Raw genomic sequence first — 15734 nt, forward strand, 5'->3', positions numbered from 1 at the left:
AAATAATATTAATGTGCTACAAGAAAATAACTTCAGAACTCAGCTTTACGTGGCTTTACCAACGAACTGTCAACACTGTCAGTGTTGACAGTTTGTTGGGCTTTACTGACATATTATGTATATGTTTGACATATAGACAAATCCAGTGATAATTTAAAGTTTTGAAAGATTAATGTACGTAGTAAAAATTAAGTTTAAAAATGAATTACTTTTTACAATTTAAATTAATTTTCATAATTTAAATAAGTGTCTTAGGCATTATTGGTTAAAAATGTCTGTTTTAGAAAGAATTTCAAAATAGTTGCAATTGCCAGAAAGTCTTCATTTGCACATACCCTACAAAAAGGACCTTTTCGAGAATCTATTTACTTATTCTAATATTCGTAAGATGATGATAAAAATCTGAATAAGTACTGTCGTAAAGATCTACTTTTTACAAAGAAAACAGGAAAGAAGAGCAGATGCGTAATCTGGCATTCAGAATTGCACAACAACAACGAAATAAACAAGGTATTATAGTTTATTTTTATAATTTAGTAATTAAAAACGGTAACTATGTAAAGTGTTAACAAGTGTAGTATAAAAAGCTTTTGGTATTGGAAATCCAAAGATGTATACGGGTAGTCTTATCACATCAACTTATTAATAATTTTTTTCTTCAGCCCACATCCACCCATGTCTGGGCACATGTCTCTTCCAGTAATTTCTATCTTGTGGGATTCGTATCCACTCTTCACCTGCTAGTTCTTTTATGTCCTCTATCCACCTCTTTTGAGGGCGCCCTACATGTCTCTTCGTCGTTCTTGAACGCCGTTCTGTCTTTTTCTAAGTGTACCTTTGGTCTCTGTCTCGATATATTACCTGCCCAACGTCACTTTATCCCATTGATTTCTTTTATATTATCTAACTTTTATTATTCGATTTTCCTTGTTCCTGATTCTTATCTATAAGGAAAACATTATTCTTCAAAAATCTTCTTTGACCAGTGCGTGTTACCTGTACTCACTAATTCTAGTAAACTCATTAGTACTCACTTTAGTAAACAAGATTCGCGTAAGTCTGAGGACTATGGAGCGAAAGATGTAGGGGTCTCTCTCTGAGAGATCGAATCCCAAACAAAGAAATACATCATATACTCCGTCCCAAACCCTTTTTTCAGTGCGTCACAGATTATCGAATTCTCTCTAACGCATTACAGTTGGAAGTAATAGAAAAAACAGAATGTGTGTGTACTTTGTACGCACGTAAGAAGATATTCTTCTATTATATAGGTAATTTCAACGAAGTAAATATACTTAACAGGTTATTTGTATTTTATTTAAAAATTAAACTATCTACCACTTTCAAAATTTTTTTATTAAAACAACCAAAAATAAAAAAAAATATAAATCGCCCAGGATTCGAACCCGCGTCATTCCAATCTCGGAGATAACGCCCTAGCAACTGCACCAGCGAGGTCCTTCTAATTGACATGTAAGTTTCGGATATAATTACACAACACGGCGACAAATAGTGTAAATATTTTATTATTTTACTACAGAGAAACACAAATCCAAAAACACAAGAATGATAATAAATAATACATTTACTAAAAACACTAATATATTCTTTTAATGACTTATTTGCACGGATACAGATACATAAACACCTATCTTGAAAGATTAGCAAGGAACTACATACTGTCTGTGTGCGCAGGCGCGCAGATTTATGTACAATTTTACCCTCAATCGAATCGCGCCGAAAGAAGAATATCTTCAAAAACGTACATACCTCTGTGATTATTATACATTGAACTTAGAAAATTATTCTAAAGCTATTTCCTTGTGGCATTTTTATGATTAAATTATTAAATAGTTAATTAGAAAATTATATATTCCTTGACGGGTATGTATTTGCATATTAAAACGGATTTCTACTTATAGATGTATACTTGGTTGGCTATTACAAATACTCTAAATAGATAACCAATCAAAGTGGCGAGTAAAGATAATTTGACACAAAAATAATCAATCATATGGTAAAATGACAATTGTAATTTCTAGGTTAGAAATTTGTCAACTACGTAAATATAAATATTTTATTATGTCATTGGTATTATATTCGGGCATTGTATAGTGAAATTTGATATTATATTTATTTAATTTTACATTAAACTATTTTTGCTACAACCGTGTTAAAAATGCAATTGTTAGCAATCCATACGAGCGTTAAAAATGCTACTTTAAGGCACTAGTGCTTTAAAAAAATTTTAAGGCACTGCAGTTCGTATTGACCGTATACGCTGTGAGCTCGTACGTAGAGGGGATATTTACAAATTCGCGAGAGCCAGTAGTGACAAGTCTGTAAACCTTTACCGGAAATTTGACATAAATGTCAAAGTGATTAATTTAAAATTAAAATTAAAAACATTAATTATAAAAAATATTAGTTATTTTTAAATTATTAAAATTATTAAAAAATATTAGTTATTTAAATATTAATCTTAGCGCCATCTACACGATAATTGTGAAAGTATCCGAAGTAAGAAATTCATATTTTATCAATAGAACGTCAAAATGATTAGCAAAATCTTAAAAAAATCGATTACAATTTAATTACTTTTTTGCGTTGTAAATATTAAGCGATAACAATTAAATAATAAATTTAAAAATTACCGGTGAAAGTTGAATTAGTAGTCCGCTAGGAGCGACACCAGCGAAGCTCAGAGCGTATACGTGGCTTTATCGCCGTATCCTAAAGATACTATGGACGGCGAAAGTCACAAATGGAGATGTCCTTAAAAGAATCAACCAAGAACGCCAGCTTTTCGAAAACATCAAGAAAAGAAAAACGGCGCATTTGGGTCACATCATGCGAAACGAAAAATACCAGTTCCTTCAATTTATAATCCATGGTAAAATTTAAGGCAGGAGAGGAATAGGACGCAAGAAAATGTCCTGGCTCCGAAACATACGGCAATGGACAGGGATTAACGACATACAATCTCTGATACACATTGCAAGAAACAGAGAGTTCATGGAAAATGTGATCGCTAACATCCATTAGTGGATTTGCATCTGAAGAAGAAGAAGACAACTGTCAGTTTCAGATTTAACTAAAATGTCATGTAATGATTTGCGACATTCTTAAAATCCTATATGACGTCAAATTTAATAACGCACGAAAAAAGGGTTTGGGACGAAGTATAGAATAAAAATAACAGACGCTATCGAAAAAATCGCGTCGCTAAAGTGGAATTGACAAGACACGTCGTCAGATTATCAGACAACCCATAGACAAAACGTATTGTCGAGTGGAGACTGCGACAAGAAGCACTACGGAGCAGAGGACGACCACCAACCAGATGGGCTGACGAGCTGAAGCGTATTGTCGGCAACTGGATGCACGCCGCACAAGACAGAGGCAGATGGAAAAAGCTGAGGAAGACTTACGTCAAGAAGTGGACACATACAAATTGTGGACATCTTGGATATTAAAGCACCCTAATATGTCTGTGTAGATTTTGGCGTCGATCCGACCATCACTTGTGACATCGTTGCCGTATCCTCTATTTTTTCATATTATCACGTTACAATTTTTGTGAGATTATACACGAGCGTGACACCCTCAAAAAAGCGCTTAGTTTTCGAGATACTGACCACAGAGGGATGAATGGCTAATTTTATTCATATTTTATATTTTCGAGGGTGCTGAAAACGAAAATGAAGTTTATTTTGAATTTTATGTGGGGGAACATTGTCAAAATCGCAATTTTAACCTAAAAATAAAAAAAAAGAAATCACGTTTTTTGCGTTTAACTCGCTACAACTCTGTTGCATTTTAATATTTTTTTCTGAAATTTTTACACTATATAGCTGTAATATTTGTGAAGACAAAGGTATCTGCCTCAAGTTTTTATTCTTATCATGATAAAGGTTATGAATTTTTCAAAGAAAAAGGTGCGGATTTGTGCGTTGCAAAGTTTAATCGCAAAAGTTGTGTGACAAAGTTTAAAATTTAGCTTCTCAATCACGTTTATTTTAAATTAAAGAGTACAAAGAAGTTTTCTGGTAAGTTTTAGATCAAAATGTTTTATAGAAAAAAAAAATAGTGCAACTTTTAATGTCAACATTAGAAATCCCCAATATAACGCTTATTTTTTGAGGGACAGACAATCTAGGTCTAATTTCTCACATTTAGTACTATCCTTGGATTATAAGCTTTCATTTGACACCTCATTTGTCATTTTACCTAGTATAATGACGGAGAAGTAAACGTTATTATTCTATTATTCTTGTAGGTACATGTAACATTGATTGAAATTATGAAAGAAATATATAGAAAACAGCATGGCAACACTGTGACCCACAAACATAAAAATTCAGCCACATTCAGCTGTGCGTTACATAGGGTGCTTTAATATCCAAGATGTTCCAAATTGTTAATGATGATGCTGATGAAGGATCTTATAACTGAGTAGATTTCAATAGAATCAAAGGCTTTTTGTTATTTTCTTTCTTCGATATTGATGAATTCCCTGTATGTAAACGACCATGGATAATCATTTTTTTATTAAAATCGTTATAGGTAGATTATTTCTTCCTGAAGTGTAGATTCACTGGAGGAGGTGTTTTGGGCTCTATTTAAATTGTGTTTACCTGGTTAGATTAATTGGTTTATGTCAACTAAATATTTTAGTTATTTTGTTTTGAGTTTTGAAATAATAACTTGTAAATAATTTTTAGCGAATACCTTTTGCCCCAAAACCGGTCCTGTTTAAGATTGAAAAACTAATAGAACCAATCTTTATCATTTTCGTTTTTGGTAGCTTCTTAACATCCCTTGTTAAAGGAAAAGTCGAAACAAAGAAGTTCATTCTCTCTCTCTCTCTCTCTCTCTCTCTCTCTCTCTCTCTCTCTCTCTCTCTCTCTCTTTCTCTCTCTTGTCGTTTCCCTATTACTGAGAATCGTGATTTCTTCCAATATTCCTAACAATGTTTCTCCATTGGTCTCTATCTTCAGCTGCTCTAAGAGCTTCGCAGAATGAGTTTCCAGATGAATTCTTTATTTGGTCGGACCATCTAGTTGGTGATCGTCCTCTTTATCTTCTCCCGGGAACGTTTCCAGAAACGATTAATCTCTCCAAACTGTCGTCACCTCTGCGAACCACGTGACCAAAGAATTGCAGAATTCGTTGCAGACATATTGTGGACAGCCTTTTTTTAATATTGAGTTGGTTTAGAATGGAAACGTTTGCCCTATGAGCTCTCCATGGTATGCGCAGCATTCTTCTCCAGCACCACATCTCAAAGGCATTAATTTTTTGGCGCTCGCATGCGCGAAGAGTCCAAGTCTCTGCTCCGTATAGAAATATTGAGAATACAAGGGCATTCATCAGTCTCATCTTGATATTTTGAGAGATAGATCTCTTTCCAAACTTTAGTTAGGAGACTCATCGCATTTTTTGCCATAACAATACGTCTCCGAACTTCTGCTTCATAGTTACCATCGTTAGTTATACTAGACCCGAGATAGACAAAGGTGTTTACTATCTGGTATTCCTGTAACATGTTAGTTAGTTGAATAGTGTCGAATCTGTCGACCACCATTATTTTTGTCTTACCTTTATTGATTTTGAGACCAACTTTATTGCTTTCGTACTCAACTCTTCGCAGAAGATCAACCATTTCTTGCTCATTTGCTGCTATAAGTGTAGTGTCATCAGCAAATCTTAAATTGTAGATTTTCCTACCAGCTAGTGTTACTCCACCGGCCCATCCTTCTAAAACCATCCTCATGACATGTTCACCATAAATGTTAAATAAGTCAGGTGGCAACACGCATCCTTGTCTATCACCTCTCTCGGTCTTGAATTGGTTTGAGAACTTCTGATCTAGTCGTACTGTCGCTATATTAGACCGGTACAGATTTTTAATAAGTGTCACCAGGTGCATTGGTGCGCCATTTCTATTAAAATTGACCACAGATTTATCCAGCTTACACAATCAAATGCTTTTTGGTAGTCAACGAAACATATACATAATCATAGGTACTTGAAATTCTCTAGACTTTTCAATGAGTTGTCTCAGGTTCAGGATTTGTTCCCTTGTACCTTTACTCTTTACAAACCCCGCTTATTCCTGAGGTATTTGGTAATGTAGATAGGTTTTTAATCTGTTTTTTATAATATGCAACAAGATTTTACTAGCATGTGTTATTAGTGACAGTGTGCGGTAGTTTTCACATTTGGTAGTATGTAGTTCCTTTCAGTGGCGAAGCGTGACTTTTTCTAAAGTGTTACCAAAACTAGATGTAAAAAAATCTTATTGAAAAATAGTTATTTATGAAACAGTTCGTGAAGTATGTTTTTTGCGAACGCATGCGATATTTAGAGCAGGAGCGACAACGGAGCGAGTGCTATACATCGCGTAAGTTCGCAAAAAGTACTTCACGCACAGTTTCATACAATATTTTATCTACGATAAACAAATAAAAAAACTGTAACTATTCGTCACTGGAATTCATTTCTATTCTACGATTTTTAGAACTTTGACATTTAAAAATCCTAACTACTTTCAAACCACAAAACTGTCAAAAATTTTGTTGTAAGTTAGCGTGACCAGATCATAAACTTGAAAAAAACGGGACACATCCAAGGAGCAGTAGCGTAGAATTTTTCTCTGGGGAGGGGGGTTGGCGTATTTTTTTGTTTTGTTTGTGAAAGACAAGTTACATTTTCCTACTTTTTTTTATATATATTTCATATGCCCTGGGGGAAAGGGGGTTTAACCCCCAAGTCCCCTCTCCGGCTACGCCACTGCCAAGGAGGGTTTGGGGCGATATCCAAATAGGCAGGATAAAACATGGTCTTTTAGCTAATTTGGGACCTACAAATCCTTTTCAATTTACCTTTGAATATGTAATTTACGTACGATCAAGACTGCGAAACAAAGTAAAAAACTCAGCCAGAATATCATGGATTAACAATCCGTCAGAACAAAATAGTTGTTAACTGAACAGTAAATAAAGCAATTTTACAAAAAAGTCAGAGCAACAAAAATAAGCCCAGCATTAAATCAAGCAAAACAAGAGGACTAAAAAACCAGACAGGAGAAACCGTATTTGAAGAGAAACAGATCAGCAAAATATGGGAAGAATATTACGAAAAAATGCTATTCACTATGAAGAAGGAAGCACACTGCGATGAAGAAATAAAACCGTAGAAGATAACGACGAAGTCGAAATTTTCACAGCAGAAGAAGTACAAAAACAAATATTAAAAACCTAGGAAACGGAAAAGCAGCAGGAGAAGATGAAAAAGTAGTGGAATTAAAAAATACGGAGGAAGAGAATTACATAAAGAATTAAACCAACTAATACAACAAATTATGGACAAAACTGACTACCAGACGATTGGAACACAGGTATTATAGTACCTATAATATATGAAAAAAAAAAGGAGATCGGGAGGAGTGCCAGAATTAAAGAGCAATAACTTTATTAAACACCACATATAACATTCTAGCAGACATACTAAACATGAGACTTAAATAATGCGCTGAACGAATATTAGGAGAATACCAGAATGGATTCAGACCAAGGAGGTCGATGATTAATTTCACAATTTCACACATACAGTGAAACAAATAATTCAAAAATCTAGAGAATACAACAGAGAAATTCCCCGAATATTCATAGATTTTAAAAGCGCTTTTGATATAATCAATCGGACGAAAATGATGGAGGAGATAGAGAATGTTGGAATCCCAGAAATATTAAGACAAATGATGCTAACAGTAAGCCTAAAGAACACCAAAGCAAGGATCAGTTTCAACGAACAACTTCTAAGGAGCTAAATGTAAATAAATAAGTGAAATCAGGTGACTCTGTCTCCCCGACACTATTATTTAATCTGATATTGAAAGTAATCACAAGGACAAACTTGTATCCACCTTTAGCTACTTGGGAGTAACAATATGGAAAACCGGAAAAGAGAGAACAGAGGAAAGAATTCTGAAAGGCAGAAAAACACATGGAATGATTAGAAATCTGTTGAGAAACAAGACAAGTATAATATGAAATAATATAATACCTTAATAAGACCTGTTGAGACATTTAGGCGCCACCGGGACAAATCGTTAAAAAACGGGAAAATATCGTTTTTTCGGGACGTTCGGCTACCCTATTGTAAGTCATTGCTCATATTGTCATAAATATGACAACGCGAAAGTTAAGGATACTTGATTATATGAAAGTGTGCCAAAAACTCATTGAAAGTGTGCGAAAAAGTAAATCCCATTTAAAATACATTGTTACTTCACGCACACTTTAAATCCTTCACGCACTGCTGTCTATAATGACAGTTTTCACAAACTAAAAACTTATACATAATATGACATAAAAAGTAGATAACAATTATTTTGAACCTCCCAAAAATAAGTTTTTGGGAGGTAAACAATAAAAAATAAACAAACTAAACAGATTATTCTACAATAAAATTAACATCAAAAATAAACAAGTAGGGAACAGAACATATTTTGAAAACTAGTGTTTATATATTTTAAATCTTCTATTTTCAATAATTTCATTTTTTTCTTCAAAATTATATATAAAAAAATATACAAGGATAATGACCTTTCAAGTAGTTGGTCGATTACGCAGCAACATTCTTCCATGTTCAAATTCAAATGCACGAATAGCTACTAAACTAACGTTACCATATTGTAAAATGGTGACAATACTGATATACACAGCGTGCCCGCGCCGTCTCTGGAGCCGTCATTCCTTCAAAATTTTCAGTCTCGACCGATAGCGAGAATCATCTTTCGTTACCAGAACTAGAAGTGGTAACGGAATATAATAACGTGCAACCCTGCAACGGATTCAAATGTATTCACATGTAATCTCGCCAATATTTTCGTGCGTCTAATTGGCTATTTACTGAATTTGGTAGGTACTACGTATTAACAAATATTTCTGTTGGTAAAAAATATAAATGGAATTATTTCATAGTAGTCATAAAATATTTATTTGCAAGATTTTTAACTGTTACCAATGGTAACAGTGGTTACATGGACGCTTCGCCAGTGGTTCCTTTTTTGTGTAGTGGGATATAAATTGAGGTACACCAATCAGATGGCCATTTTCCTGAATTCCAAACAGCGACACAGATAGAATGGATGATATGTAATCCTTTGTCACCTAGTAACTGTGTAGTATTTCGCATGGTATTGAATCAATGCCTGGGGATTTATTTCTCTTTAGTGATTTCATTGCATTTTTGACTCCAGCTAGTAAGACAGTAGGTTCTCTAGGGTAGTCAGAAGGACACTGATTTTCTGCTGATACCTCGTTATTTTTATAGAGCTCGCCACAGTAGTTTCGCCATGTTTCCAATATTTCCTTATCTATTACAGACCACGTTTGAGGTTTAAATTCTCTGGTAAGGAGTTTGATCTTCTGGAATAAGTCCCTCAGTTCATTTCGACAGCCATGTTCCTCTATCTCTCTGCATATTTGAGAGATATAATCAGCTTTATCTTTGCAGCACTGTTTTTTGATTTCTCTCGATAACGCTCTGTGTTCATCGTTTGTTCCGTATCTAGTTTTATGTTCTTTTCTGCACTGAATCACAGTCCACGTATTATCGGATATCCATGGCTTACGGCCAGTGGAAACCGCTGCCTCACAATCTTTTGTAGCCTCGGTTACCTTATCTTTGAGATAGACAAGACAAAAAAGACAAGAGCAGGGCTCCGGTCTCGGCTAAGAATATGATTACTGTTGCCGATGCTGACCAAATCATTACCGTAATGTCCGTAACTCTGAGGACTATGGAGCGCCAGATGTAGGCATGTATCTCTGAGAAACCGAATCCCAAACAAAGAAATATATCGTAGAATAAAGATAACAGACGCTATCGAAAGAATCGCGTCGCTAAAATGGAGTTTGACAAGACACGTCCCCAGATTATCAGACAATCTATGGACAAAACGTATTGTCGAGTGAAGACTACGACAAGAAACACTACGGAGCTGATGACGCCCACCAACCAGATGGACTGAAGACCTGAACCGTGTTATCAATAACTGGATGCAAGCCGCACAAGACAGAGACAGATGGAAAGAGCTGAGGGAGACCTATATCCAGCAGTGGACGCATACAGGTTGATGATGATAATGATGTTGAGGGATCTTATAACTGACTGGGTTTCAATACAATAAAAGACTTTTTGTTGTTTCCTTTCTTCGATATTGTTGAATTTCTTTTTATAAACGACCATGGATAATCATTTTTATTAAAATCGTAATAAGCAGATTGTTTTTCTTCCTGATGTGTAGATTCGCTGGGGGAGGTGTTTTGGGCTAAAATAGTCGTTTTGAGCGATATAATCATTTCCCTTTGAATCAAAAAGGAAGAGAAAAAATAGCAATATTAAATGTATTAACCTGGAATACCTTTAATCAGTTTACGCCAACTAAATATTTCAGTTATTTTGTTTTGAATTTTGACGTAATAACTTATTGTACTATATAATCTCATAGTTATTTTCGAAATTTTACTTTTTAATGGTTAGCATAATTTTTAGCCTATACCGTTTGCCCTAAAACCGTCCCTGGTTAACATTCAAAAACTAATAGAACCAGTCTTTGCCATTTTCGTTTCAGGTAGAACCTTAACATTCCTTTCATCGAAAAGAATGCCAGTATCGAAAGAACCATCGACTTTGCCCAGCGCAAAACTTTTAAGAATTATGCCAAACATTAAAGTATTTAGTGGAACCTCTCACCAAGAACTAACTCAGAGAATTGTCGATTTTCTGGGTATAGAACTGGGTAAAGTCGAAACGAAGAAGTTCAGTAACTTGGAAACATGTGTCGAAATCAACGAGTCAGTGAGAGGCGAAGATGTGTATATAGTTCAGTCGGGAAGTGGAAATGTGAACGATAACTTGATGGAACTTCTTATTATGATCCACGCTTGCAAAATAGCGTCGTCCAGTAGAGTTACGGCAGTAATACCATGTTTTCCTTATGCTAGACAAGACAAAAAAGACAAGAGCAGAGCTCCCATTTCGGCTAAGTTAGTGGCGAATATGATTGCTGTTGCTGGTGCTGACCAAATCATTACCATGGATCTTCATGCTTCGCAGATTCAAGGATTTTTTGATATACCCGTTGACAATCTGTACGCTGAACCAGCTGTTTTAGCCTGGATCAAACAACATATTGTCGATTGGAAAAATTCCATTATAGTTTCGCCTGATGCCGGAGGCGTAAAAAGGGTATGTTTTTTTTGTTTAATATAGTAAGTTCAATATTAGCTGTATTCGCGCTGCATGCCCCGAACGTATCCTGAACTTACCCAGAGGGAGGTCGCCTGCGCATTAGGCAGCGTCTAGACAAAGCGATAAATCGTAACAATTTATTGTCACAATAAATTGCTGCGATTTATCGCCACTTTAGTTGTTTAGAGAGAAAAATTCGACCTTTATTGAACGTCCAATTTTGTAATGCGCAGGCGTTCTCCCTCTGGGTAAGTTCGGGATTGCAGCACGAATACATGTATTTAGTCCAGAAAGCCACTGCGCATCCGCTAGGAAAAATATTCTGATTCGGAGTTTTTGCACAATCTTACTCAAAAAGGACTCCTTTTAACAAATTTGCATGTTGCCAGGACCAAAAGGTGGTCAAAAATTTTTAAAACGTTTTTTTTTGTTTTTTTCCTAAAATTATTTTTTTTGCATGGAAAAAAGTTTTTTTAGGTTTTTTGGATCATTCCAAACAGAAAAGGTCTTTAGTGACTTTTCTCTAAAAATGATAGTTCTTGACATATAAGCGATTAAAAATTGAAAAATTGCCAAATCGGCCATTTTTAACCCCTTAAAAACTACGTGAAAAACTGAAATTTTGAATGTTGCCAAGGTAGGTAGATATTCTTTAAACATCGATTGATGAAATTCCGAAGAGTTTTTTGCAATACAATATTCAAAACTCCTTTGTTTTTTAATTGCTAATCAAGCGTGCGCGACACTATTTTCCACCGACAGTATGGTGCAAATGAAAGGAATATATTAGTCGATGATTTTTTTTAAATGAGAAGAGGGGTCGTGTGCTAGCTCATTTGAAAGGTTCTTCAATTCTCTATTCAGTAATGTAATCATTTACATAATTATTTATACAGGGTGTCCTTCTACTTCTTTTTCGTCAAATAATTTAATTTAATAAAAATTTTTTGGACACCCTGTATAAATAATTATGTAAATGTTTATATTACTGAATAGAGAATTGAAGAACCTCTGAAATGAGCTAGCACACGACCCCCATTCTCATTTAAAAAAATCATCGATTACGTCATCACGTCCAGATGGATGACGTCACTAGTATACTATATATGCCACAATATCATAACTTAAAAATAAAAATCGACCTGTTTCGGGATTTTTCCTTAAAGTTGCCGGTTTACGAAATAACGAATTTATTCCTTTCATTTGCACCATACTGTCGGTGGAAAATAGTGCCGCGCACGCTTGATTAGCAATTAAAAACAAAGGAGTTTTGAATATTGTATTGCAAAAAATTTTTCGGGATTTCATCAATCGATGTTTAAAGAATACCTATATACCTTGGCAACATTCAAATTTTCAGTTTTTCACATAGTTTTTGAGGGTTAAAAATGGCCGATTTCGCAATTTTTCAATTTTTAATCGCTTATGTCAAAAACTATCATTTTTAGAGAAAAGTCACTAAAGACCTTTTCTGTTTGGAATGATCCAAAAACCTAAAAAAACTTTTTCCCATGCAAAAAAAATAATTTTAGGAAAAAAACAAAAAAAAAACGTTTAAAAAATTTTTGACCATTTTTTGGTCCTGGCAACATGCAAATTTGTTAAAAGGAGTCCTTTTTAAGTAAGATTGTGCAAAAAATCCGAATCAGAATATTTTTCCTAGCGGATGCGCAGTGGCTTTCTGGACTAATTATCTGATGAAACTATTGAAATGATAAAATATTGTTACATACATACATGTCATATCGGTGTTTTTTATTTAATTGGATTTGTTATTGTTATAACAACAAAATGATAAACAGTCGACAATACTCTCCAACTATAACGTTGGGTTGGGTAGGTTTGGTATCAGACGTTCTTATCTTGACGTATAATAATGCAGTAAAATTATATGTGTAAAAATAATATATAGGGTGTGCCAAAAGTAGTGGGGCGGTCGAGTATTTCGTGAAACGAACATCGGATCTAAAAACTGAAAAACATGTGTTCAATAGCTCAATATTTTTCAAAAATCTATCAAATGACATCAAACACGACTCCCCGCTCCACCCCCTGGAGATGAGGGAAAAGGGAAAAAGGGAAAAAGGAAATATCTTTAAAATCTTAAATAGGAAATCCTATTAATTTATAGATTTGGATTCCTTATACAAAAATAAGTAACTTTTATTCGCGATGTTTTATTTAAAATGTTAAATACGTTTTGCTTTAGCACTAAATTTTACATATAATATACAAGTTGACAAAAATTATGTTTCAAAATACGCTCACCGGCACAGAATTCCGCCACTAAAAATTTTTGATTAAGTTTGATAATTTATAACCTTATTATTTTCAAGATTCTCGCATCAGTTTGTAGGTAAATACATCTGTTGATGTCGTTTGTTATTATTCCGGTAACAAAAATTTTTTGCGCATTATACGGGGGTGAATGGAAGCGTTGTATTTTCTTTTAAAAAATTCTGTAGAAAAATAGGGCTGATTTTATTTCACACTCGTTTTGTATTATCTTGGATGTATCCCTCCTTGGAATTATCCGAATATCTCTTCTCTTGTAAAAGCTGTAAATAAAACTCTGTTTTGAAGGTTTATTTAATTAAAAATATCAAATGGACTAAAATTAACAAAACAAAACAAAATTAACAACAAAACATAACAATTGAATAGCGGGTATGTCCACCTCTCCCAGCAATGACTACTCGCAATCTGTTTGGCATCGAATAAAGATGTGTTATCCTTGCCTGGGGAATAGCCCGATATTCCTCTACCAGGGGCCATAACTGTACCAAATTTTCTGGAGGCCAAGGATGACGGAGAATAGCTATTTTTAATTCATCCCATAAATGCTCAATAGGATTGAGATTTGTGCTGCATGCAGTGGTGCACCTAGGGGGGGTTTGGGGGTTAAAACCCCTCCCAGGCATATAAAAAATATATAAAGAATAGTAGGAAAATGTAACTTATCTTTCATAAACAATACAAAAAAATTTCTGTGCCCAAGCCAAATCCCCTCCCCCCAGAGCAAAATTCTAGGTGCGCCACTGGCTGCATGCGGGCCATTCTAATCTTATCAATTATCAATCCAAACTCTATTTAAGATATTCATGTTTATGAGTCAATCAGTGTTTTTATTTACAAAAAAATGTACAGCTCTTAAAAGAAAAGAGATCTTCGGATAATTTAAAAAACAAAATTTTAGTAATGCCTCCGGGATAATATGACAGGACTATGAAACAAAATCACCTCAATCATCCATTTTTCCACAGAATTTATTAAAGTTAGGAGAAAATACAACGCTTCCATTCACCACCGTATAATGCCATGTAAGCAAATTTTTTTTGTTGCAAGAATAATAACAAACGATATCAATACATGTACCTACAAACTGATGAAAGAATCTTGAAGATTGAAGTACAAATAATAAAGTTATAAATTGTCAAACTTATCAAAAATTTGTAGTGGGAATTTTGTGAAGGTGAGTATAAATACGATAAATCTACAGCGGTATTGGTATATTTAATAAAATATAAAATTCTTAAGATTAAACAAAGCTAACAACTCACATGATCTAAAACTAGATTAAGGGGTGGGGGGTATTGAAATCAACATTTCAAGCAGCTATGGTGGACTTATTTTATTTTTAAATTAAATAAACTTATTCAGTCTACAATTCAAATATTCAAAAAAAATTAAGGTAATATTGAAAAATACGCAAACGGTGGCAAACGTTTAGACACAAAAAAATGGATTTTTTGATGGACATCAGAACCCTTCGTTGAATCATGTGAAACAAAAAATTCAAATAGATTATATTAGCTTACGAGTTTCTCGAGGTAACGTCACGTTTTTTTAGTTATAACTTTATTATTTATGGTAGGTGGTAAAAAATGGTGAAAATCAACATATTAATTATTGTTAAACAAAAAATTAGCATAAAACAAAAAATGTCTCGACAGCGTTATCTCATGAAATGTCTAAAGAAGATCTATGCAAAATTTCAGGTGTGTCGGTCAAATAGTAATTACAATGTCCACCGCCCTTGAAAAAAGCAGTTTTGAGAAAAATGCGTTTAAGGTCCCGACATGTTATTTTTAATTTCTTTTTTGTCTGGCAAATTGTAAAGTGATGCACACCGGAATACCTTTTTGAATCGAGGAGTAATTTACAAAAACAAGACAAAACAAGAGGAACAGCTGTTGGACGTTTCTCACTACGCTCAAGCGCGCTGGCACTAAGCTGTATTTCCAGTAATTTTGTATTTCCAGAATCTACTGTATTTCCAGTAATTTTGCTCCGATCAATCTGAAATTTTCAGAGAGTATTTTTGAAGTTATGTACTTTCATTTAAAATAAATGAAATGCTTCCCCTAAAAACAAATCAAATCGAAATTATCTATGATCTGTCAATAAATCTCTCAAAACATGAATAAAACCAACTGGAATAAGTGGAATATTGTGAAGTCTTCTATAAA

The 15734-nt window shown here is 34.2% G+C and overlaps 1 protein-coding gene across 2 annotated transcripts in view; it reads left to right on the top strand.

Annotated features, from left to right (window-relative positions):
• Positions 1–285: 285 nt before the first annotated feature.
• Positions 286–15734, top strand: part of LOC126881297 (ribose-phosphate pyrophosphokinase 2-like) — a 29711-nt gene continuing 14262 nt past the window's right edge. The window contains exons 1-2 of one of the 2 annotated variants that reach the window (XM_050645493.1): positions 286–510; positions 10625–11262. In XM_050645493.1, the coding sequence (XP_050501450.1) occupies positions 462–510; positions 10625–11262 (687 nt within the window). In that variant the 5' untranslated portion in view covers positions 286–461. The remainder of the gene's footprint in view (positions 511–10624; positions 11263–15734) is intronic. The other variant, XM_050645494.1, reaches the window with a different exon arrangement.

The sequence above is a fragment of the Diabrotica virgifera genome, chromosome 3 (assembly GCF_917563875.1).
Source record: "Diabrotica virgifera virgifera chromosome 3, PGI_DIABVI_V3a".
Classification (NCBI taxonomy): domain Eukaryota; kingdom Metazoa; phylum Arthropoda; class Insecta; order Coleoptera; family Chrysomelidae; genus Diabrotica; species Diabrotica virgifera.